General features: G+C 39.0%; 1 protein-coding gene across 1 annotated transcript; it reads left to right on the plus strand.

The window, feature by feature from the left end:
- gna13b (guanine nucleotide binding protein (G protein), alpha 13b) lies at nt 1-26,506 on the plus strand. Its single transcript, XM_069674062.1, has 5 exons — nt 1-283; nt 13,313-13,542; nt 15,988-16,038; nt 17,833-18,033; nt 19,031-26,506. The coding sequence occupies exons 1-5, from the start codon at nt 1-3 to the stop codon at nt 19,400-19,402; spliced, it is 1,137 nt and encodes a 378-aa protein (XP_069530163.1). The 3' UTR covers nt 19,403-26,506.
- Nucleotides 26,507-26,682: the final 176 nt, after the last annotated feature.

The following is a 26,682-nucleotide window of genomic DNA, read 5'->3' on the forward strand; positions in this document are numbered from 1 at the left end:
ATGGCGGATTTCCTGCCGTCCCGCTCCTTCTTATCTGTATTTTTCCCTAACTGTCTCCTCACAAGCGGCGAGGTAGAACAGTTGCGGAAATCTAAAGAGATAGATAAGTGTATTAATAAAGACAAGACTTATGTAAAAAGGCTAGTTAAGATCTTATTGCTTGGAGCAGGCGAGAGCGGAAAGTCCACTTTCCTCAAGCAGATGCGCATTATCCATGGACAGGACTTCGACCAGAGGGCTAAAGAAGAATTCAAAGCCACGATTTTTAGTAATGTTATAAAAGGTAAGACAACATTGAGCACCCATTGTATCCCACATGTTGACGCTGGCTTATGTATTGCTCAGTTACTTTAGGTTTGAAAGAGTATTGAGTGGGAAGTTGTTAGCCATGCTAGCTGCAGCTGAACCGATTGCAGGGGCACTTTTCTGTGTTCGACAATGCTAGTGTGGTAAGCTGGTTAAGCGACCAAGAAACGCCCGTGTTGTTTGTGTTTGTCTACATGGTGGGGCTGAAGGGGGCGGTGGCGCGTGCAGTGGGGGTCTTTTTTGTCTTTATTGAGGGACTCTCAGATGTTAATTTTCATCTTTCGTTACGCTAAGTCACACAAAACGTAAGTTGAACAATGGTTTTGACATTGTCCCGCTTTCCTCGTGGCTGCACTTCATACGTAAACATGCCACCCTGGCTCGTATGGAGAGAACATGACACCAAAATCCTTTGAAAAATGTGCCTGTTTACTGTAAACTTTCCATCATCAAAAAACAACATGGGCAGTCCTCTCTAACCAAACTACAACATGACTTAACCTTTCCTAAAGAAATGACACATTAGCAATTGAAAACACCTCTGTCAGTCTGGTACGAAATTTACTGAAAAGCAATTATCGTCTGTTTAAGTTCATGTACATATCTTTCAACGTATGTGTTTGAAAATGTAAAATGTTATTTCGTAATGAATGAATTCTGGTTTCTCCGTTTCAGTCCACCTTTCTGTGATGTGTTTATGAAAAGTGGGAAAATTTGTGATCTAAGTAGTTTTTAGCTGTCGTCTAAAATTGACAGCATTACTTCACTTAGCCGTGCTGTAACTTTCAAGTTTACACACAAATTCATACTACAGTTCGCTGGGTTATCTGCTTAGAAACGTTAAGTTGCTAATGAAGGTGTGCATTGCTTTGGGATGTACCCACAACAACACACGTTGTATATGGAACACTTGTCTTTCGGTATTTACTCAAATCCCTGTGGAGGGCAACCACATACAGACACTGTTGCAATACAGTGCATCAGATTTACCCAAGAATATTTAAGTAAACCCATCTTTTTGAGTAGTTTTATCTCAGATTGTGTGTGCTTTTTGTTTATGAATTTGCTCTGCTGGGGAAATGTAGTGATGTTGTATCTGATTGTGCAGCCTCTTCAGAATTGTTTGTTTATCCCACTATTGATCTGTATCACAGAATGACTGTTCTTGGCATGGGCAGTATCTTGTTTTCATACCTTCCTGACATTTTACTGGGATTTATTGTATATGCAGCATTGGTGTAAAAACAAGTCAAACCTGAGCTGCTGCAATGTTACAATTTCATTTAGCAGATTCTTTTGTCCAAATTGACGCACAGCTGAGAGTTAATGCAGCCCAAGCAATGATATAGACAGGAGGAAAGAACGTCAGTAACTGCCAACCAACGGCTTCAAGTGCGATCCCAAATAGACAGAGCACAGGGTGTATAGAAACAGATTTTTTTTCTTTAATTTTATCATCATCATCATCTTCATCATCATCAACCACAACATCAACAGCATCCTCAATATCAGCCTCATCAACATCATCAATAGCTCCAATATCTTTGAGTGCGTAGGTGTTTATGAAAGAGCTGGGTCTTTAACTTTACAAAAAGTCTCTGTATGAATACAGCCTACAATGCTGAGGATCTAATTTACAGTTAGCTTACTCAAACAAGGCTTGCTCGGTTTAATACTTATAGCCAAAAGATTTATGAAAATACAGAAAAAGTGCCTTGTTTCCATAGACTGTTCTGTAGGACCTGATGACACATGTTGCCAAGGAGGATACTGACACATTAGTGGGCTGACAAGGATGATATAATAGTGGTGTGGCCGACTGGCAGTTGATTGGAATCATGTGACAGTGCTGGTGATTCATTTTCAGTGGGGTGTCCCTCAAATAGTCGACCAACGTTTAGTCAGTTAGAACAGTTAACAAGTCTTCATTGTTTGGTGAGTCGCAAAGTGTTACAGAGTGAGCCTTCACCTTTAAGGAAGGTGCCTTTGTGCATGTGACAGTTTATGTTGTGGGAAGTGAGTCTTTTATTTCATATACTTTATCAAAATTATCAATATTTTCATACTTTTTTCATTCCAGGTTTCTAAAACCGAACAACCTCTGTTAATCTTATGCTTGATTGTATCGAAAAGTTTCAAAGCTTTGATAAAGAAAAGGGTTGTGAATGGTGTTTGCTACAGTGAGTGAATATAGCATACTTCTGTTTTACGCACACTTGGGCCATAAGACGATCTTCACTAGGGCATTGCAATGATATTTTCATCGATAAAAATGATCATCTTTGGAAATTTTCACCTAATATGGATAGACCTAACCTAGGCCTATCAAACTGTAGAAAAAGAAGCAACAGCAAGTTAGTTTGCAGTTTTGCTTGTACATGAAATAAACGCGTGAGTACACGCCCACTTTCACTGCTCGCCTCCTGAATACAGAGGACAAAAGCAGGGTAGGAGCTCTCGAGCCACCTAGTCATTTGTGACATTCACCGCTCACTACATCAAGGATTCCTGGAAGCTCGAGTCTCGTATACAAGCGCGAGTGATGTACGAAAGCCACACAGCTGTGAACGTGAATCTGCAGTTGCCCACACATAAGCTGAAAATCGATGTCTCAAAGAGCTGTCAAGCATTATTGCGTGATTGTTGTGAAAAACAACAATCACGCAATAATGTAGTTTAACAGTGTTATTTGTGTAAAGCTATTTTAAATGGCAAGTTAAGTTTATTTAAGTTAAAGTATTTCTTATTTCTTATATAAAAGATGCATAATCTTGAGCACATTTTACTGTGCTTTAATGTCATAATAATTTGCCACTGCAGTTTTCTTAGCACGCAGCAGACTGGAGTAAATCCTGAAATAAGCACCCCTTTGTAACAAATGGGGCAATGATTGTGAATCGAGAATCGATTTTGGATTGAATTGTGACCTTAAGAATCAAATTCGAATCGAATTGTGAGATATTGAAAGATTCACACCCCTGGTAGGGACAATGATATTGTGACAATTACTTAACACAAAGTTCTCCTTGCTGCTTGTTGAGACACGATTAATATCATTACTGTTTAGCATTACCCTTAGCATTATCGTTAACAAGCGTCTTGCTGCATTAGTGCGCGTGGGAATTATATATTTAATGGATTTATTATAATGTTTTTGTATTATTCTAAAATATAGCACAGTCTTAAAAATATAACTTAAGATATCCCTTTAAGCCTTGGAACTGAGCTCGGTGGAGTAGATATATTTTAGATCTTTCAGGATCTAAATCAGTAGCATATTTCAGAATCGAAAAACAACAATTAAAATGTAAATAAATGCTACTCTATAAATTTAATAGTTTAACATTTTGAGAAAATTCTTATTCTCTGTCTGAGAAGAGTTTCTTAGTTTAGCCTTTATTCACTGAAACTGAATAAAAGAGGATCCATCCATGCAACATATGGCTACTGGTGAAATATTCTTTTAACATGATGTGTTCCCTAGACAGTAAAACTGTGGGTCATCACAATTACATTTAGACTTATTTTAAGGTTATTTAACAGCTGGTACATAAATCAACTATAACTGAGCACATGATCAGATGTTAGAGCTACTTTCTCAACAGAGCCAAACATCCAGTGTGGTGTAAGGTGATGCTTAGAATTTAGTAGGTAGGTAGGTAGGTTGTATTTAGAGTAGCATTAAGAACTGAAGCCAAACGCACACAACCAGTTCGTGTTTTGATGAATTCCATTTACTATCTTAGACTGATAAACGGAAGCCATGTACAAAACATCAAATCTGTGGAAAAAGTTGCAGAGGATGTTTTGGTGCCATTTTTTCTTTGTGGTTTACAACTGAATAAAAAATAATTTTCACAAAATTTAGAAGCCGCTCAACGCAGCTTTAAGTTGAGACCTTTCCTTGCATTATACTCATTCTCCTGCATTAGTAGATGGTGGCAATCATTCAACATACATTAAATGACATGACAGCTTTGACCTTTCTATTTGTTTTTGTCAGTTTTTCTCATGCATCCCTGTTATCTGTGACAATGGTAGTTCCGTAAGTACACCACATTAATTTTTTTTTTCATTAGCCTACTTAATGTTGTTAATGCCCCCCTCCTCCACACACACACACACACACACACACACACAAACACACAGACAGTTGCAATCTACCCGCTTGTTGTCCTGTGGTGTATAGACACATTGGTTCGCTCTTGGTCTATTTAAAATGTCAATATTGCCATTCTAACAGTCTTTGACCTATATTTTTGTTTATTTTATCTGCTTCAGAAACAGTTAAACTGATCACAGGAGGAGGTTTAACACTGTCTCCCTCCATTTCTGCTCTCTCTTTCTCACTCACTCACCCCCTTACTCATTATAAACATTGATACCTTTGCTATAGACAGTTGCTGCTACACATTAGTACCTACGGATTGGATTGTATCACGCCTTTAAGTCACGACTAAACAACGATTAACGTTGCATCCGCGTGCATAATCTTTTTTTTATACTTTATGTTGCTACTTTTCAATTATTAAGTCAAGCAGAGTTGAACTCCCTTTTTATAAGAGCTTTTGAAAACAATTTAGAGTACAGCAGCCGGTAATATACAAAGTTTTTTACAGTTCCAGAGCGGATCTCTGTGGCGCTGATGCACACCTTGAAGAACGTCCCCTCGCTGCTCTCACACTTCGTGAAGCACCGTGGTAAAGCTAGTGTAGAGTGCAGCAGCTGCTTAGCTGACGTTTTTTTCCTTTTTTCCCAAACTGTACGTTCTGTCACTGCATCGATACATTGATGTCAACGTCCGCATCACGCTCCATCAAGTCCACACCTTTAATCATCATACATCAGAGTGAAATACATCACTTTGTGTCGTCTCATTTTAATGAAACTCTGCATGTCGATTTGGTGTCAGTAAATCTCTATTTTACACCATGAAGCTAAACTTTGCATCGGTCCATGGATCAAATGCGCTTTGAACCATGGTTGCTGATCCGTATAGATCACCGGTCAACTGATCAGTTTCACCATGAGTACCTGACCATTGCTAGCAAGTGTTTTAGTAAATTATCAGCTTGCATTAACATGGCCCTGGGTAGCCCATGGGTTGTCATCATTAATCCCCTGTAGGTTTGTCTGAGAGGAACTTGTTGATGGAAGTTGATTACTGACAGGTCCCAGGGCTTTATTACTAAAGACCTGGTTTGTAAATCTACTTTTCTTGTCATGATCCATGTTAACATATTACAGATCCATCACGCGCGGCTGTAGAGACTGATCATCTAGAGCAGGGTGTCAAAGATACGGCCCGCCAAGAGGTCTCATCAGGCCCGCGAGAAAAAAAAAAAAAAAATATATATATATAGGCCTATTTATATGAGATTTTTATAGATATATATTTAGAGACCGCCCATTTGATGCTCTTCTATCTGATAACGATATTACCTACGGGCTGCCCTCACACTGAGGTCCACTGGTTGAGCAGGGTTACAGGTTTCAGGTTTCTTTTTCAGTGGACATTACAGAACATTTGAATGTTATAAATGTAAACATGCAGGGTCGCAACAAACTCGTCACAGAGTACTACGGCAGCTTCTGTGCTTTCCAAATGAAATTGACTCTGTGGCAGACACAGCTGTCCCAGCCCAACCTAGTGGACTTTCCCTGTCTAAAATCTCTACCTGTGGATTACGAAAGTATGGACGCATACAAGAACATACTGTTGGGGCTTATAGGCGAGTTTAAAAGACGATTTACTGTCTTCACTCAGCTGGAGAGGGATTACGCACGTTATAGAGGAACTGCTAATGGAGCTGATCAAACTGCAGTGTAGTGCACCGTCAAAGTATGAATCTACATCTGATCATTTCACATTACTTTATCAAAGACAGCATTTGCATCAAAGATAGTCTGTATGTGTGGGACAACATATTTATGTGAGCAGGTATTAACGTGAGGGATGAAGTTCAAACTGCACAGTCAGCTGATGCACAGACTTCTGGGGGACATAATGAAAATCGCACTGCCCAGAAACTAGTTCCTGATGTTGACAGGCTGGTAAAAGTCAAAAAGTGTCACGTGCCGACCAGCAAGTGCAAATGTGAGTGTTCCTTTTCCTTTATCAGTTTCACATATACTGCCAGCCACAAACCTGATTGCAAAAATCCCTCCCACTCTCTTCCTCTTTCTCGTCACTACACACTGGATTCCACAGCTGGTTTAACCCCGATATCAGGCCGGACTTTCTGGACAATGGGTGGCTGTTTTATAGCCTTAACCAGCAATATTTAAAATGAATAATTAATGAATCACAATGAGATTTAAACACTAAATGTATTGTTTTTTAGAGTTGTGTAAATAGGAAAAAGTTTACTATGCCACTTATTGTTACACTTCCCTTCTACAGTACTGTTGTACAGTATTATTATGTACTAATATTATTAACCTACATTCTTTCAAATGTATCGTTAGTGAATAACAAAGACATTAAAATTTTAAATTAATCTCTGTTAATATGTGCAATATGCAACAACATGAAGTACTCACTGATTGGTACAAGTATCTGTTGGCTGTTATTGAATGATTTCAAATAATAAAACTGTAGCAGCTGATATGTCTATGTGTTAAGACATCATGATGTTGGCAAAAAATAGTCTGGCCCCTTTGAGGTCTCATCTGAACAAATTCGGCCCATTACCTAATATGAGTTTGACATCCCTGATCTAGAGAATGTGTCCAGCCTATTTTTTTTGCCACATGCTTCGTGTTAGGCAGTGAAAGTTATCATGTTGAGTCACTTTGACATAAGGGTTTATCATGTTTATCTAAAGAATATGCCATAATATATATACAAATATATATACACTTCTTGTATCTTTTTCGGATGTGTCTAAACTAAATAGAAATTAAATAATAAAGAAAAGAATTGGAACATTTGATTAATGACTAGCCATTCTCAAAGGCAAACCTAAAATAGCGCAGCAACTGAAACACTTTCCTTTGTGGACAGGCATACAGGCATGTGAGCCGTAGCAGTTGAGGGTGTTAGCTGTCACCCACAGGTTGAGGTAGGAAGTGTGTCCTAGGTGTTAAGGACAAGTAAAATACAACCTTGCAAGTAGAAAAACAATTCTTAATCAATTACATGTTAACATGTTATGATAAGATAAGCTTTATTGATCCTCCAAAGGGGAAATTTACTCTAATATTTCAATGTATGTAGGCTACATTGTATCCCATAGGGCTACCACTTTGAGATCTTCTTTACCATGTCAGCGTTTCTTTTGCCAGTACCAGCTAGCTGTTGCCGGTGACAACAATCAGTTGCTTATTCAAAGTAACTTTATCTTAAAGCCTACTGTAGTTCTTAGATGTTCACTTACCAATATTACACAATCTTTGTGAGAAAACTTCAGCCGTGTTGGGCCTGAAAACAGAAGGTTTAAACCTCAAATGAATGCTCACATTTTGCCTGTGACTTACACAGGTGTTACCGGTTAAAATATACACACACATCAAGTATTGGTCACGTGTGTGTGTATCAAGTCACATTCATTACATGTTCAATGTAGATTAAGCTGCTATGAAAAAAACATATTTATATACAACAGCACATTTGTAATGCACACAAGGATGGATGGATTTTTTTGTAGTGTTTATGACATGAGGTGGGTTGTGATGATACTGGTATTGAAAAGATGCAGCTTTTTAGAAAGGGACTTCAGATAATTCTGACTGCTCTGATTAATTGATGAAAAAATAGAGACGTGCAGGGATGTAGAAGATAGGATACATGAGCAATTTTCAAGCAAGTAGTGAAGATGTCACTGTGACAGTTAAGGTAGCAGGTTAATGGAAGAGTAAATGCTACATGCAGTGGAAGGCAAAGTTCTATGTTTTTTTTTTATCACACCCGTTGTACATATTTTGTATTATATGTATTGCTTTTTATATTTTTATTCTTATTGCCTATTTTTTTTAATCTTATTCTATTTAAGATTTACTTATTTTTACTCTAGTTCTGTGTTAATTGTTCTGCACCAAAACCACCAAAACAACTTCCTTGTATGTGTAAACCTACTTGGCAATAAACCTGATTCTGATGTATAATTAAAACCATTATACGAGTTTTCTTTTTCATTGTGCCCCTAATCATGGACACATTGGTTATATATGTGAATGGTGATGACACAGCAAAAAAGTCACACCCAGCAAGCCTGATTCATGAGGCGTTTTTAGTCAGTTAACATTTGGAAGGAAGCAATTTGACAGTGGTGACCTGCTCCATCGTTCCATCCGTCGAGACACATTTTGAATTTAGTCTCAGCTTCATGGCTAAACCGACATTACTCCTCTTCCAAGTTTGACTGTCATGAAACAGTGCTGAGCATTCACATAATAATCTATATTCGCCAATATTTCACATGAATAAAAACTGTCTAAATTCAAAATGAACACATTTTCTGATCAAAGTGACCCATTTGGACACTTTCAGGAATAGATGTACAAGGGTAGGCTTGAAGGTTTAGCTCAGAATCCTCTATGACAACTTTATGCAGTTAGACAATTATTTTTGATTTCATTATAAATCCCATCTGATAAGTCTTGAAATGTATTGATCTAAAACACTCGAACCATCCTCTCTGGATCATGTTTCCTTTCTTCATTTTTCAGGTCCAGTCCTTGGAGCCCAAGCAGATTCCCTATTCAAATGTGCACTTAGAATCTCATCTGTAGGCTATTTGCAGTCTGCACGAATAGCCTGTGTCTCAGGTTGATCCAAATTCTGATCGCTCTGATCCCCTCTTTCTATAATGTTAATTTGTTTCTATGAAAAGTAGTGAATATGTCTTTGGGTGTGATTAGTCAGGCTTGAAATTATAACTAGGTTTATCATTTTGATAGAGGCTACAGTGCAGTGTCATCAGTGTAGACCCATCACTTTTCAGCCTGAGCTGAGAGGCAATTGGCTCTGCACAGGGTGAGGCGAACAATAGGCTAATGACTAACCGGAAAGATGAGCTTCTATTTCTACTTGTATGATGTCACAGGGGTTGTGGGGGCAGTTCCACGTAAACCCCCTTTCAATGTGTGCAAACAGGGAAGTATGACGTTTGAGGCTGGAAATACTTACTTCAGCGTCAGTTAGAGGGAAGTGACTGACGCTTGAAGCGGTTAATCTGAAAAGGAAACTGTTGGTAGCAGTGTCATTTCAGTTTAAGCGTTCAGTCAGGGGTTGGGGGAGTTAAACATGCAAGGGAAGTAGAGTTTCTCTGTGACACACTTTTGACATGCTAGTTACTGTGACTCACTATTGATGTGACATGATGGACACACTGTGGTACTTTGTGTAGTAGCAGAGGAGAAAAAAACAGATGCATGCTGTCATAAGGTGAAACCCCCTGTTTTTTTAGTACCATACTGCATATAGACCTGTCCCTATCATCTATCATTGAATGCATTCAAAAATACATCCTTTTCAGCTGTTTTCTTCCATTGAAAATAGTATTAATGGCAAAAATAAATCAATATTCTTTAGGGTCTCTTTTCTTTCTAACTTTTGGACTAAAGGAAAAAATAGGAGACGCACAAGCTTAGGCTCTTTTTTCTTTTTTCTCTTAGATTATTCTCAAAGTAAATAGCTGGACTATTAGATTATTATTATTATTATTATTATTATATAGATTATTGCCTGGGCTATGCGAGTTCGAGTTATACAAAATATATCATACTTTGTCATAGATAAAATCAGAAGGCTTAGGCCACCTGCCTCTTTATTTATCAGAAAGTTGCCATTTGTAAAAATATGTTTACACAAATAACACTGTAAAACTCCTTGTATGTTTTTTAAAACAATCACACAATAATGCTCAACAGAACTTTAAAATCAAATCAAATTTTATTTGTATAGAAACAAATCCACCAAAGTTAACTCAAGACACTTTATAGAAGAGCAGCTTTAGACCGTATTCTTTTTTTTACTTTGACTTTGTGTGAGGGATTACTGTCCATCAGTGGTAATATCTAGGTTCTTTTGTTGAAAAAGAGGCTGGTCTACATGCTCTGGAGTTCATGCTCTGCTGTGCTGTCACTATATCCCCAGCAATGGAGAATACTACTGGGGATATGAAGGGACGGTATGACATACTTGAACTCAATTGTCTTGATCATAAATGTGAACCCTTCATTCTTGTAGACGCTGTTGGGATGCAGGTCTTTTGAAATGAAACAGGCGGTAGATCTCGCTTTTTTTTTTTTTTTGCCTTTTCAGAATTGCCTGGGAGTTTAAAACTGATGCATTTTGCGTCGGTCAGCTACTTGCCAATCTTCCACTTCTTCCAACTCCAGGTGGTGGTATATGATATGAGCCCGGGTATTTGAAGTGACTTTCATTTTTCAGACTTTACAAATTGAATACATCAGGTCAGGCTCCTTCTTACCCAGATTATTGTAGAATTCGAAGTGCGCCTTCACTTGCCTTCAATGAACACTATCTGAATTTCTGGCTGCTTCATAAACATACATTACTAACAGTGAGAGCTAGCTAACGTTAGCTTGACTGACTAGCTACATGAGCCGGTAAGGGTGCACGGTGAACAATGCCAGCAGTGCGTTTGCCGTGTGCAAACTGGAAGCTGGTTAAAAATGTTTTTAAAAATTTTCTGAAACTTGCAAATCGAGTTTCCCCCGCATGCACATTAAAACCTCTGCAGATGATCCATGAACACCTCCGCATTTAATGATAATGATGCTTTTGATGATGTTGATGACGATGATATTGATGATAATATTGATGATGTTGTTGATGATAAAATAAAAAAATCTGGTTCTATACACGCTGTGCATTGGCTCTGTGCACTGCCTGTCGGCAACTGTGTCCGATCACACTTGAAGCTTTTTGTTGGCAGTTGTTCCCTCCTGTCTAGATCCTTGCTTATGCTGTTTTAACACTCAGATGTGCGTTGGACACAGGGGTCTTCCAAATGAAATTGTAACATTGTTGTCATGTCGTTACTGACCATTAAACAGAAAGCCAGTCAAGTACAAGATGCAGTAAAACCCTCCTATCATACTGAATATTTCAGCACCAAGGACAGTGCATCTTACTTACCTGCAACGTAACTGGTGAATGGTTTGAAATGAAACCTAATGCAAAATGATCTCTGTTGTGAAAGATGCTAGCTAAATCAAACATTGATAGTGCAGCTCTGTATTGTACCTCTTTAAATAGCTTTTTTTGCTCCAAAATTTTTTACCCAGACTCAAATATTCCAAATAAATTAATTAATGTGTGTTTGAATAATAAACATTGTTCCATATTAGTATAAAGTATGGGTTAGCTCAAAAACGTACAATAGAGACTCAACACACTCATCCTTGAGCTGTCAGCCCTCCCACACATGCACACCTTGCATGCCTCAGCTTGCTACTTATATCTGCCCATTTGGTCTGCATGGGTCAAAAACTTTTTTTTCTCAACCAAACTTTCGTAGGTTTTTATCAGTATTTCAACAGCTTCAACAGATGTGATACAACATTTTCATATTTTGATATTTGGACGGCTTTGTCTTGGAGAGACAAGTATTCTGTCTTCCTTCTGCAATCCTGTCAGCACTGAAACAGTTTAAATATATCATTTATTGGTAAAAATATTTCATGGCCCCTGGGACCACCTCAGGGACCCTGAACTGAGGGTTGTTTTTCAGAATGTTGCGTAGTAGCCTAAGCCAGTTGAAAACCAATACATCTGAAAACAATGACAATGGCAATGCCTTTAAACTGAGCTTTAGAAATAGTTACCCTAACCACAAACCCTGTCTGTGAACAGTTATTGACACCACACAGCACAACAATCCAAAATCGTTTAAAAAATGAAAGCAAAATAAGGAGGCTGATGACAAGGCTGGAAAGAAAGTTGATAAAACCAGTGCTACTATTTAGACAGTGAGTCTAAGCCCTAGGAATAAACAACTAGAATTGGATCAACAGCAACAGTCCAGCAATAAATCCTACTGTAAACTGTAGAGAGGACTTGATTCTTGATTGTTGTATTCTACCCATATTTTTATACACAGGCATCATGTAAATGATAAAAACACAGTGATAAGAAAAAAACTTATTACCAATATTGTGATGTATAAACCTAGTTTCAATGCTGAGCAGATGTGGATCTTTTCACTCTATCCCAGTGTTAAATCATGACTGTAACTATAATTGTCTTTGATACTTTAATACTGCCCCCAGGCGCATATATAAATATGTTTAGCTTTATTTTTTAGGTCTCTCTAATAACACCAGATACAATGCATGTCCACAATACTCAGTAATATGGATGTTTTATTTTTACAAGTATTTATTGTCATTAATTTCCTTTCTGTGAAACATTTTACAATCTCTCATTTGACATGAGATATCACATGACATCTGAGGTGTTCATATGATGAGCTAATTTCTTGAATTATGTGAACTGGGAAACCTAAATAAAGGGTTATGGCCCAATCCTGTAATAAGCTGCTTTACCCTTTGTTATTTTAAATATGTAAGGTGTTTGGTCTCTGTACATGCTTGACCTCAAATTGAAAATCTGCATGTGATTTGGATATCAAATTATTTTTTGTAATTGCACAGATTAGGCTACCATAATTTGCCAAATCAAACAGGCCCAGTCATTTGAACCAATAAATACACTGAATGAAGCAGTTTCATGTTAAAAAGGAGGGAAAGCTTCTATGACGCTCTTTGGGGGTTTCGGGTGCTGTGTGTAGAGCTGCAGGTGTTTTTTGGGGTCTGCCGTGGCTCAGTGCCAGGCTGCTCTTTGAATAATGGATGAATAGTTCCAAGTGAATATTAAATGGTATTTTTGATGGGCAGTTATTTTTTATAAAAGAGCCACAAGTCACCCTGTATATTAAGGATATGTATGTCAAGAAAATGTTGGCTGTAATTTAATCTGTAAAAAAATGATAAATTGGACTAAATTTCCATTCTGAAATGTGTTCTCCATCTTTAGGTATAAGAGTGTTGGTGGATGCTCGAGAGAAGCTACACATCCCATGGGGCAACCCATCCAACCAGCGGCACGGGGACACCATGATGGCGTTTGACACTCGGTCAGCAATGGCCCACGGTCACGGTATGGTGGAGCAAAAAGTTTTCCAGCACTACCTGCCATCCATTCGAGCCCTGTGGGCTGACGAGGGCATCCAGAACGCCTACGACCGCCGCCGAGAGTTCCAGTTGGTGAGTCAAGAGTGTGAAACGGCGTCCATGCTAGCAGCTTGGAAAACTGTCCTCATTGCATTTCTGCTGCCATCTTTGATGCCATATACAAGTTCAAAAGGCGAGTGGGTCTATGTATCCAGTGCGTCAGTGGCATCTGGTAGAGAAGGATAAGTTTTACATAGAATACTGTTTTGGTGTTGTGTTAGGGCTGGGCGATATGGAAAACAGTAAGATAACAGTAATGATTTTTTATTGACCATTATTGATATTTATCACAATATATAATTTGATTATGTTTTCAGATTAAAAAGTACCCTGACAATGAGATAGGGCTGAAGAAACCAGAAGGTTCTTTAATAAACTTTACAATATAGCTTATAAGCATACGCTTTTGAATTGTCTGACACATTTTGAAGGGTGTTTTAGTTTATAAAACTGGTAAAAACAGTTAATACAGCTGTTTCTTGCTTAGCTCAGCTAAAATCAATTTTGTTCAAAACCAACAAGATTATGTCACAAGTAATTGTGACTTGACCTGCACGGTAAGACAGTAGTTGAGGTTGATGTTTTAATGTCCTGCATATTAGATAAAACTGCAGACTGACTGGCTGATGTATTTTTTCTCCGCTGTCATCGGCTGTCAGTTCTATCCATATAAAGTAGGAAATCAATTTAAATAAAATCAATTTTATTATGATCCTTTGAGATAATTTTATCACCCAGCCCTATGTTACGTGTTGATCTGGCCATTTCTCTGACATTGATAAAGTTTCCCATAAAAACCCCACTTCAGTGTTTCCGGTATTGCATCCATTCTTTGCATGTGACTCTGAATGCCCAGTGAGTAGGTTTAGTAAGCTTAGAGTATACAGAGGAGCATTGACTGTAACAGAAAAAGGCTCCTCCTCACAGTTGATGGAGCAGAGCTGCAGCTGCTGAATGCACACAGACGGATACAGACAAGGTCATGAGGGGCTGCCTTTTTTTGCTCTCTATTCCTCTGCCTCCAGTCCTTCCTGCATCTCTCACTCACTGCTTTCAACAAGATCCATGTCCCCAAAGCCTCATGGTTTCTTCCACAATGTGTTGACATACTTGGGCCTGTTGGGATACATTTGGGGAATTCTACAATTATTCACAAAGTATATTCTTCTACACACAACACTTTTTTGCAACTTAATCAGGGGACTGAGGCATCAAGTGAGAGCTGTTAACCACTCCCTAAACAGAGTGTCTGAAAGCTGTGGACTTGCTTGACTCCCTTGCTACAATAATTAATATTAGTCATATACAGTATATCATAGACATATTATAGCATTGCTCTTGTTTCTGTTGTTATCTTTTTGCTCTCTCTGTGTATGCCTGTCTGTCTGTCTGTCCCACTTTCAGATGACTGTTCACCAATGAGTCTGGCTCTGCTCCAGGTGTCTGTTATAAGGACATTTTTCCGTGACACTTTGCCAACCAAGTGCCTGCTCATTAGTGGATTAATTTTGGAGATCTGTCAATAAGATAACAATTACTGCTCAAACTTTTGTTGCAAATTTTATTAATGTAATTTATCAAAAAAAGATCCATCCTGATACTTTTACTGATACTGACAATTTTTACACAGCCAGGTTTTCTTTGCCGAAGTTGTTTCAGCAAAACCTACAGCCCCAGTAAGAGATAGGATAGGCACTTTATTGTCATTGCATAAAAGAATATAACGAAACCGTGTGAGATAATAATATCCCGAAGCTCTGTGTGTTCACACAAAAGGGGGCGTTTTACACATCATTTGACACCTTTTCCACACAAAAAGGAGCCATTAGAGGTTGCCTTCTTCTGTCAGGCAGTTCTAATTACCAGTCATTAAATAAAAAAATAAAAATAAAAAAACATTACTGCCTCAAATAAGGCAAGAGAGGAAGATTTCAGTGTCAGTTCACAAATGATTATGCTTATTTTACCACACAATGCATTGTAAGTGTCTTTGTGTAATTCTACTTTGAACTATGACAATGATACACACAATTTCAACAGTATAGTGAAGAATTGCATTAAGGACTGATACTTTCCCATTAAGAAGAATATATGAAAAACACTTTAGTATTTGGTTAAATCAGAGGGAAGGGCTGGGCTCAGACTTTGTAAATCAATTACTGAGTTTTTCAAAGAGTGTATGAATTTGTGTGTGAATGGGCTGAATGTAATGTAGTGTTAAGTGCTCTTAGTGGTTTAAAGACTAAAAAGGTTTTTATATAAGTCAGCATTAAGTTTCCAGAGAAGCCCTGGGCCCTGTGGTGTTATTGCAGAGCGAAGCAAACACAGCACTAGCTATGTTGCCTTCAGTGTGTGAGTGGGTTTGTGAATGAACACTTTGTTAAGGTAGAAAAATGCTACATATGTGCTGACTATTTTTCTTTCTTTCTTTCTCTCTCGCTCTCTCTATCTCTCCCTCTCTTCCTTTCTTTTTCTCAGGGGGAGTCAGTGAAGTATTTCCTGGACAATTTGGAAAAGCTTGGACTGTCGGTAAGTCCCACCCACACTGTAGAGGCTCCACCAATCACAGATCCTCAGCAGGCGGGATGCAGGAGGGTGTGATAGCTTTCAGCTTGTTTGTTGAAAAGAGAAGTGAAACTGTTGTATTCCTGTCCTTGGTCACGTCTCCACACTGGTTTGTTCCTGTGTGCACTCTCTTTGTGGAGCACTAAGCTAAGCAAAACTGTCCTGCTCACTGTGTATAATCCACTAGTCAAGGTTCCTACTTTGCTAGCCATGCCTTTTCTAACAAACAAGGCAAATTGTTTAAAACATTTTAAACTTAAAACTTCTTTAAAGTTATCTACTGTATATCGGAGAAACCTTAACCTGTCAGGGGCATGGAGACAGAGCACAATGTGTAACTATGCTCCCTTTAAACCTAGCCTACTAGAAGAGAAAAAAATGGTGCCAAATTATGCTGCCAAGTGCTGAAATGCTTAGAAAATGCCTCTAACTGCCTAATTATTGAAACATATTACTATGTAAAGGATAATTTTAGGACCGCATGTCCACCAGAGAGGAAATAGTAGATTGACATACTAAATTCTGTGGGTCTGTCTTAGTGTCCCTTCTCCTTAGCTAACTGAATATAAAACAATTTTGCTGTGATGTAATTGAAATTGTAAATGGATGGAAAGGATGGAGAAATAAGTACATCATGATGCAGATCTGCAAAAATTAAAAAAAAAGTTAAGATTTGTTTTGCCAAAGCCACACAGAAATCCCATAACATCGCTGTAATGAAGTTCCTCCGTTATGCCGCCTTAATACTTTTACACAGAACCAAACAGCTACTTCATATTGCTGGCCCAGTGTGGGATTTTACATAGCGTTATGGTGTTGCGGAAGCAAAGAGGCGCAACATGTAAACAAACAGCACATACAGCTGCACATACTCACACGCAGTGTTGTTCCCTCCTGCTAGCTCCACCATTTGCAGAAACACTTCTTCGCTACCTCCGCTTCCGGCTCAAGGGTGGAACAACTTCGCCCAACCATTCCGTCTCTGTGACTTTTACACAGATGGCGAGCCGTGACAGTCCTAACTTCATCCAGCATTGTAAAAGGGGCTAAAGTTTGTCCTCAAGATGCATGAATTTCACTACACAGCCTTTGTCACTTTCTTAGCTTCTGCTTTCTCAGTGCTGCATTTCTTACTTGATGAGGTTTCTGTTGCTAGTGCTCTTTTCTTGTATGCCCATCAACACACAAGTGCATTGGGAGCACTTGAAAAAAAGGGGGGGACTCTGGGAAATTGTATCAATACTTGTCAGTCTGTGAGCAGGCCCACACCAGCAGAGTCTGTCAGGGATGACTCGTCACCCCAGGAATGTTATGAATTTGGTTCTGGTGTAGCCAGAGCACAATAGCACAAGAGCTAAAAAATTATGAGAACAATTTAGCATTATATTTGGTCCATCACAGTTACAAATGCACTTGTTTTATTTGCTTAGGCTTGATTGGTTAAGCTCTATAACTGTTAAAGAGAACTAACCACTCCTGCTTTCCTCACAAACACACTAACACACACTCTCTCCTAAAGCCCCACTTTTGTTTAGACTCTGTGGTATTTAAGGAATGCAGAAAGTTCAGCAGGGATGTCCCCAAAGCAGCAGCATGAGAAGTGTGTACACTGTTTTTATGTATGGAATAAAACAATGTGCATTTCCTTTCCTAACCTGTGTGTGTGTGTGTGTTTTTGGGTGAAGATTGTTTACTGGCAGCTTGCAACAATCTGCCAAAGCCTGTAAAATAATCACAATCTGGATAATGTGCTTGCAGGAGTACCTCCCCAGCCAACAGGACATCCTTTTGGCCCGAAAGCCCACCAAGGGCATTCACGAATATGACTTTGAGATCAAAAACGTGCCCTTCAAGATGGTGGATGTGGGCGGTCAGCGCTCAGAGAGGCGACGCTGGTTTGAATGCTTTGACTCAGTCACTTCCATCCTTTTCCTCGTGTCCTCCTCTGAATACGACCAGGTGAGTCAGCTAAGTAACTAGTCTGAGTAACTAGTCCATAAAAACACTTTCCTGACCTCCTCAGTGTTGCAGAATTAACAGTGCGGTATTCCACATAAATAGAGCAATCTTTCGGAGGATTTATATCATAGGTCTAGAGAAATTCACCATTAATGGTACAGTGGGTTTTGCTGCAGTTCAACAACTTGTTTTCCCTGCTATATATTTGCATTTGAAAGATTTCTTCTAAGTATCTACAGTACTTTGTTATTATGGCCCAGGCTTATAAATATTTTAACTTTATTTCTGAGAAATAACATTTTTCCTCTGGCAGCCAGTAAAAATTTTTGTCTCTGTCGCAACTCCATCCGGATGAGTCCTGCAAGAAAAGTGTGTGGCATGCAAGCTAACATGGTGTAGAAAGTAGCCCCCTTAACAAAATCAGATAATAGATGCCATTCTGACAGCAGGGAACTTTAAAGATAGGTTCACAATTTGTCAAGTTAACTTTAAAACCATAGTTAGGTGCCTATAATAACATTGAAACAGGTTGTGTTGGTTGTAATCGTAACTTGTTTATATAAGCAATTCAAATATCACCTCCTACTGAGCTTCGCATGTAAGTGATAAAGGATAAAAGCCACAGTCCTCCTGCAGAAATATATGTATAAGTTAACTTTTAAATGCATTAAAGTTATGTTAATATGAGGCCTCAGCAAGTAAGATCAATCAAGAGGATATCTAGTTAGTGTTCTTAGAAACAATTTCCTCTTTTTGTTACTATCCCTCTCCTGCAGGCAAACAGGGAAACACAGCCTTTGAAAGGTGGTGCACAGAATAAGCTCCTGGGTTCTTATAAGTGTTCCTGGAAAAGTTGCTTAAGCGACTTTTCCAGGAAGGAAAAAAGTTTTCCAAAGTTGTCATTGTGCAGTTAAATAAATGTGCTGCTCATACCAGACAAACACTGTCACAATCACCTCTGACCCAAGCACACATATTTGCATTCTGACACCTTCAGGTGCTGATGGAAGACCGGCTGACCAACCGGCTTAGCGAGTCCCTCAACATCTTTGAGACCATCGTAAACAACCGGGTGTTCGGCAACGTCTCCATCATCCTGTTCCTGAACAAGACGGACCTGCTGGAGGAGAAGGTGAAGCAGGTATCCATCAAAGACTACTTCCCAGAATTCTCAGGGGACCCCAGGAGCCTGGCAGACGTCCAGCGCTTCCTTGTGGATTGCTTTCGCAAAAAGCGCCGTGAGCAGCAGCAGAAGCCGCTGTACCACCACTTCACCACAGCCATCAACACTGAGAACATCCGGCTGGTGTTCCGCGATGTCAAGGACACCATCCTGCACGATAACCTCAAGCAGCTGATGCTGCAGTGAGGGGACTAACCAAGAGGAGGAGGAGGAGATGGCTGGAGGAAAAGGGGGTTTCATGGTGCCTTTCTTTACACACAAACACCCCAGCCCGCAGGGGGAGCAGGCAGTGATCTTCCAACCATACATCCTCCTTCCTTGACTTTGATTCGCTCCTCAATTTTGAACTTTGACTGTGTATTAAACCCACCACTACTATGGCCATTCCCCCCATGCTTGCTCTTTGCCTTATTGAGCTTGTTCTTGTGACTTATAACAGCGGCCTTTGGCTCAGAGCCCCAACCACCCCTTGAAACCACTGTAAATGACTTCTCACCGCCACTCTCTTCCCCCTGTCCACACTCTGCAGTGGACCTCCCCAATATCTTTTATGGTATTTCCTCCCTATGTGTTCCCCAAAATCAAATCCACACACTGTCCTTTTTTCTTTGCTGCTCTGACCACTGTTGCTGGGGAGGGAGAGGGGAGGGGCTTGTTTTATTGTTGTTGTTACTGTTTAGCCTTCAAGGCTGCCTGCAGATGCTGGCGACATCAGCGACTGTTGCCAGGTATTGCCTTTTTTATCCTTATTTTTTTTGTTTTGTCTCTAGTTTCTGCCCTCTACTGACGCTTGGTGATGACATCACTGGGCTGGGGTGGGGATTTCCTCTGAAGGCAGTGGAACAGGAAAGAACAGCGCTAACACTCACACACAAACACGGATTGGAATTCCTGTTCCAAAGTACACTTAAATCTAGTTTTCTAATCATTTTGTTCTTTTTTCTAATATATGAATATACTGTGCGACCTATGCATTTTTCTTTAACTTATATTTTATAGGGGTTTACACTTTGTGGATTTGTGACTGCTGATGGACTCTGTTACAGTTACATTGGTGGGGGAGGGGGACAGACACAAACACATAGATCACTTGTAAGACTTAAAACACCATGCTAGCTAGTGCAGGGTTAGAAGTGACACGTCGTACTACACTGGTTCTCAGGGCACATTGTGAACCACTTTGCCAACTAGAACTCACGTGCCTCTGCCCCTCCTCATAATTCAAGTGACAGTCTTTATGGTGTCTTTCTATGCATGGGTCAGCAGAGGAGGGCGAACTTCAACCAGGACTGTTTTTTACTTTCCAGAGGGCCCTTTGATTTCAGTGATTTGGAAAACAGAATTTGATAGCTGTTGAACACCTTTGAGTAAAATCGAGTTTATTGATATTCCTTCAATTTTGAATATTTTTTTATTGAATTGTGGATCCTTCATTCACCAAATGATTAGACTCTCTCTGATGACATAATGTGTTATTATCATAAAAAAAACACCTAATTTAAAAGAGTTTAAACTGGAAACACAGAATTTGGAAAAATAAAAAAGAACTGATTTCGTATGCAAGCCTGGAAAAACAGAGCTAAAGACCCATTTTCGTCTTGTACTAAAATGTGATCTTTATCAAGGTAGTTATCTGGATAATTCCATATGCATACACGTGATATTCATAAGCCCAGCTGTTTCCTCCGCAGACCAAAAATGTTGTTTGGCATGTCAAAAAGCATTCCTACTGCCAATTTTTGTTGTGAATGTGTCTCTTCCCTGTGCATAAAACACAGTGAATATTTTCTCAATTGAAAAGTTTAACAGTTTCTCAAAGAGATCTTAAAAACTGCCTAATGGCCAATTAGCAGTAGAAAAATGCTTGGTAAAAACGGTTGAAACTGGCCCTAATTGAAATGAAGCCCTATGAAATCTCACACTCAAACCCCTGGATTCATCTTTACAATACACGAGTAGAAAGCAGTGTTATGTGTTAAATAATACTATGAACGATGTGATGGCTTCGTTTTTCTTCATTTATCTTGGATCATGCTTTTTTCCTAAAAGGTACCAATTCATGCTGTCAGTCGCTCCTTTCCATGCATACTAAGTTAAAAAAAAAGGGATGAAGTATGTCACTATTGAATCTCTGCCTTTTTGCTCTGCTGGCTGCCCTTAGTGTTGTGTTCAAGTTATGTACAGTTCACAGTGTCCTCTTAACTCCTTCTGTAATGTCGAATGTATCAGTATGTATTTCTCACACCGAGCTTTCTCTCGTTTCTAACACTGATATAACCTCCCACGCAGATTTGTATATATGACCATAAGTGTTATATTTTATTTTCCTTCATTTTGAATCCTTGGATGGTGTTTATTTAAAGCAAAAGCAGCCGTCTGGTGGCCTCTTTTAAGGTGTTTAATGACACAGTCCCATTACTCAGCTTTCTCCAGATTTGTTGAGACCATGAACACCAATGTGCCCAAGCAGATAACTGGCTCCACTGGTCCATGCTAACATTTCACATATGTAGACGGATAATGATCAAGGTGATAATTGAATGTTTAACGCAAGTTAAAAAGTATTACAGTTGGTCTTTTATTGAGCTGCTACACCTACTTGACTTTAAACTAGATTCATTGAACTGTTGTGTTGTTTTCATTTAAACGACATAGTCTTGTGTTTATGTAGGAACACAGACATCTACATACATCAGTATAGCTATATGAAGTAAGTGTTTTGCTTTGATGATTAATAGCTGTAGCTTTTATTTCCTAATGGCAGCTAATCACTGAAAGGTCGCTGCCCCAGTCTCCCCCTATGTTACCCCTGTATACACTAGTGGCCTTTCTGTCCTCTGACCAATTTCGTCAGTAGAGCGGCAATACAGGTTGATTTTCAGTGTAACTGTGCCCTTTGGAGCCTCTATGAACCCCAGAAATTTGAAAAATGTCTTTTAATCATGTGACACAAAAACTTGATCACTTTCTTAAATTACAAATCAAAGAGTGACAAATGGTTCTGTGAATTCTGGAAACTCTCCCATTTTATAACTTTACATATGATTTTCACACTAGCGCTCGACCCATATTTAATTTTAAATGCCATTACAGATATCAATTTTAGAACGGGGAATTTACAGATTACCTTTACAGGGAATTTTTGAGCTGTAATGAAATTAGACCTTTCTGTTGTGCACCAATGTTTTCATCTTTATAGCTAAGCAAATGTACTCAGAAGGCGTCTTTTTTAAAATTCATAATTTTGTGTCTGGTGCAGACCACTGTCTGCTCAGCTGTGTTGCTCTGCTATTTGGGATGCAGACATAGCTGAGAGAATTGGAAACTTATTGGAAACCACCATCCTGGACAAACTTTGTGATGATATCATTCATAAATTCCCCATAGTATTCTTTTCCGCGTCATATGCTCTGACAAAATTTGATTAAGAGAAGCATACCAGAAAACATGTATGCTTATACAATATGCCCGTTATAGACCCATATCTGCCAGTAATATTAGCTGACCATATATATTGGTTGAGCTCTTTTACCAACCCAAGAAAAGCTTATTTAATGGTGTTAAACTTTAAGTGCTTTAATAAACCTTAGCACTGCAGTTGAAAGTTTCAGCTCCTGAATTACAAATCATTTCTACTTGACATGTCTGTTTTTTTGTTTTTTTTTAAATGCGTACTACATTACATGTCACATTAGCTTCTTTTAATGCGCCCCACATTACACTACAAAGTTTTAGGTGTGTTTTTCCTTATGTTTTATTGGTTTTCATCCATTTATCCACGAAAAGAAAAAAACGTATATTATTATAATTCAGAACTCGATAAAATGATTTTTAATATTATTTATATCATTTAAAGAATGAATGGAAGCCAATGTAACAGCACCATGGTTTGCAAAATGGTTAAAGGTACTAAAATATAGAGGATTTGAAGAAAACATAAAGGCTTAAACAATCAAATCACTTTTTTTCTACAGCTAATATATGAGGCTGTCACCTACAACTACCACCTACAATTAGATAAGTGTCACATGATAAGTTGCCTGCTCTTAGTCACATATGTCACACGTTTGTTCCTCTTTCCTCCCTTAATATGCAGAATGAATCCATGTGAGACCAGACTAACTGCTTTCAACTTGAGTTTTAAATGAATGAAAAGAACATCTTAAGAGAAAAAACGGATTCTCTGTGTGTATTTATGTGTATCAGTGTTGTGAATCTTGTCCCCCAGACCAACAAAGAGCCCTCTGTCTCTCAAAATGTATGTTAGCATGGAGCAGTAAAGTCACATGGCTGATTTTGGTGTGTGTTCCCAACTCTAAAAGAGGAAGTTGACTAAAAGGGCTGTCTACTCAAAGCTCTGTGAGTTCCTCTTACTATGCATTGCTAGTCAGCATGATTGTCCCTCCGCCATTCTGTCTGCATCTGGATGAAGCAGCCTGTGTGTCTGTGTGTGTGTGTGTTTGAGAGAGAGAGAGAGAGAGCGAGAGAGAGAGAGAGAGAGAGAGACAAAAACGCTGTGTATAGACTTCTCCGAGAGCCTAAAGCGAAAGCTAGGCTGAGGCCTCTTTGTCTGGATTCTGACAGTTGTGTCATGTTATCACTTTGGCCTGTAGTTGGACAGACACACAAGAACACACTATGAGGTCATAGCAGAACCTTTACCCTGAGATGGTCTTTGTCCACACTGAACAAACTTAGTGTTTTTATCAGAGTACAGGCAGTATATTGTCTCTTATTGGCCTACATGCTGTTAGACTGTGTCTGCTCTTAATGGAACCTCTGTGATGTCACACTCCACCATCTTTTAAGATCAGGAACCTCACTAGAAAAAAAAATGTTATATGCATGTCCTATTGGTTTCAGAGATAGGAAAATCCTGTTTTCCTAATACAGAAGCAATTTCTTAACTCATGGCTGTGTCATGTCCAAACTCAGACCTGAGACCTAAATCACTCTATATAAGCTGAATGAATACTGACGTCCAAAACAAGTGCTTAAGTTGTCAAGCCCAGCCCTAGTTTCTACACAGCTCTGGCTCTGTAAATAGGAAATAGACGAAAGTCTTGAAACCAAGCCACACAACAGGAATCAGACCAGTAGCGTTCATGCACTGTACTCCAACCATTGCCTCTCCTACTTCAAACCTCTCCCTTTCTCATCCTCACCCACAAGAATGGGGCTACACCATGACAGGGATTACAATTGCTTACACTATTAAGGTCAACTTACCCCCAGCCAATGCCATTTTCATCATGAGACTTCATTAGAAGTGAACAATTATTTATTTAACAAGTGCATGATGTGCAAGTCTTTGGCGATTAGACCCTATCAAGGCGTGATGTGATATCTGGTTAGTTAATAAGGACACCCATGACCAGCTGAGCAGAGAAACAGAGAAAGAGAGTGATATGAATGAATGATGAGGCATAAAAATAGTCCTGGTGAAACTTACCTTGAGCTTCATTAAGGCATGTATCAGGATTCATGTTTCCTCTTCAAATAAGAACTTTGGGCTAAAACCAAATTCCTATCCTAAAATAAGATGATTTTTCTTAAATGCAGTTATGAAAGATAAGACAAGATTTCAGACTAGGAACTTCCTGTAATGAGGCCCCGGAGCTCCTAAGTGACAGGCCAACATCCTTCCGAAGCCCCTGCTTTTAACTGTCTTCCCTGATCTGATGAGTTTGTCAGGGGTTATGTGAAATCGGAAGAAGACATCCGTTTTGAGATATTTCAGAAATCTGAAGAAGTCCATTTCTATTTTCAAATTGAGACATGTTAACCACATCATTTTAAATCATCTAACCTCAGTGATGCATACCAGCATTTGGGCTTTTTTCAACTACATGTCTTACTCATTGAATAGAACTCGCTCAAGATGCCATTCAGGTCCGATGCCATAGACTTTCCTTTGAAAAAGACCACCTGCTGCCAAGGGATCAAAGTGGCCTCTGAATCTGCTCCAATCACTGATATGTCTGAAAGAAACAAAAAGTCACAGTCTTGGACCTCTCAGAGAAATCACATAACTCTTACTTTATTTTCCTTTTACCCTAATTCTCGTAGACAAAAATAGACCAGTGGTGACTCTACTGTAAAAGACTGTACTCTGCTGTCTCTTAGCCTGAAATATGCCTTCAACAAACAAGCTAGCACCATGTGTTAGACAAGGGAAATTTCACACTGGAAGGCAGGGTAAAACCGGTATCTGAAGGCTTCACCAGACTGCATCACATTTCCCTGTCCATCACTCAACACAATACATTGTGCAAATGACTGTTAAACCTTGAAAGCATTCATGGAGTTGCACTTAGTTGTGTACATGACAAATAACTAGGGCTGCCCCCGAAAAGTCGACTATTATTTTGTGCGTCGGATATCTGAATCTGACGGACAAAGTTTTGAACTTGACATTCCAGAAGAGTTTCTCTCAGTTGTCACCTTGGTGTGCTGTTTTTGTATGTAGTCCAGCTTTTGTGATAGTTGATAGTCACGGTTTTGTTTATGAGTCGGTGTAGTCACATTGTCACCATCTGCCTTCCAGCACCCACACCAGATTTGTCACCAGATCCCAAGGGGACATGCGGAAAAGAGTGCTAGTGACAGGTCCCATGTGATGGTCATCAGTTTCTCTGATCTGGGAATAAGGAAGAAGTGTTCCTAAGTAAGAAGCCTTGTTTGATTTCTACCCCCAAAGCTCCATGTCGAGCAGTATTTTACCCATGATGAACCAGATTCTCACTTATCTCAATCTCTGCCTTTGAATTTGCCTTCTAACTTGTCTGTCATACAGGTTTTGTACACTGCATCTTGTGTCTGTTCTGTGAATCTGACATTACTGTTGTGACTGTAAAATGATGCATCTACCTGCGATAGGAAACAAGTGTAACCTTATGTAGTCTAAACTATGCAACAGCTTTGTTCCACAGCCATAACTTGCTCTAATGTGTTAAATATCATCCTGATTGGACTGACTGATGATTCTCTTAATGCCAGTGTCTTATAGAAATTTGTCTTTAATCAAATCAGGAAGAAAAACAGCAAATGATCTGCCAAATGTACTGATATTTAGTGCCTCCTTCTCCACGCTCTGCCTCTACTTTCCAGTCATGTTAAGGTTTTTTTACTGTGTTGTAGGTTTTTGGAAATGATGCCATCTACACAGTTTGATGTCCTCATATAAACAATGAACATGAAACATTTCTCTTCCCAGTTTTGTTACATTCAGATATACAAGCTTTCTATGTACAGTCTAACTTATGCTGTTTGTCCTTCTAATCTCCTAAAAAATACAGTTTTATAAAAAAAAAGGTGTCTTTTTTTATTAATATTTACTCACAAAATACAAGAGCACAATACAAACACACAAGAAAAGATACACAGTACTGACAACGAATGAACTGACAAGTGTCCTACCATTTATAGACTCCTCTTAACCAAGTTACAACAAAAAACAGAGCTAA

Source organism: Semicossyphus pulcher, unplaced genomic scaffold, assembly GCF_022749685.1.
Source record: "Semicossyphus pulcher isolate SPU_LCO1_2020_fin unplaced genomic scaffold, fSemPul1.0.p SCAF_23, whole genome shotgun sequence".
NCBI lineage: Eukaryota > Metazoa > Chordata > Actinopteri > Labriformes > Labridae > Semicossyphus > Semicossyphus pulcher.

Coding starts and splice junctions, on each gene's coding strand:
- gna13b (XM_069674062.1), top strand. CDS start 1: ATGGCGGATTTCCTGCCGTCCCGCTCCTTCTTATCTGTATTTTTCCCT. Junction 13,543..15,987: donor GCCGCCGAGAGTTCCAGTTG/GTGAGTCAAGAG, acceptor TCTTTTTCTCAG/GGGGAGTCAGTGAAGTATTT. Junction 18,034..19,030: donor CCTCCTCTGAATACGACCAG/GTGAGTCAGCTA, acceptor TGACACCTTCAG/GTGCTGATGGAAGACCGGCT.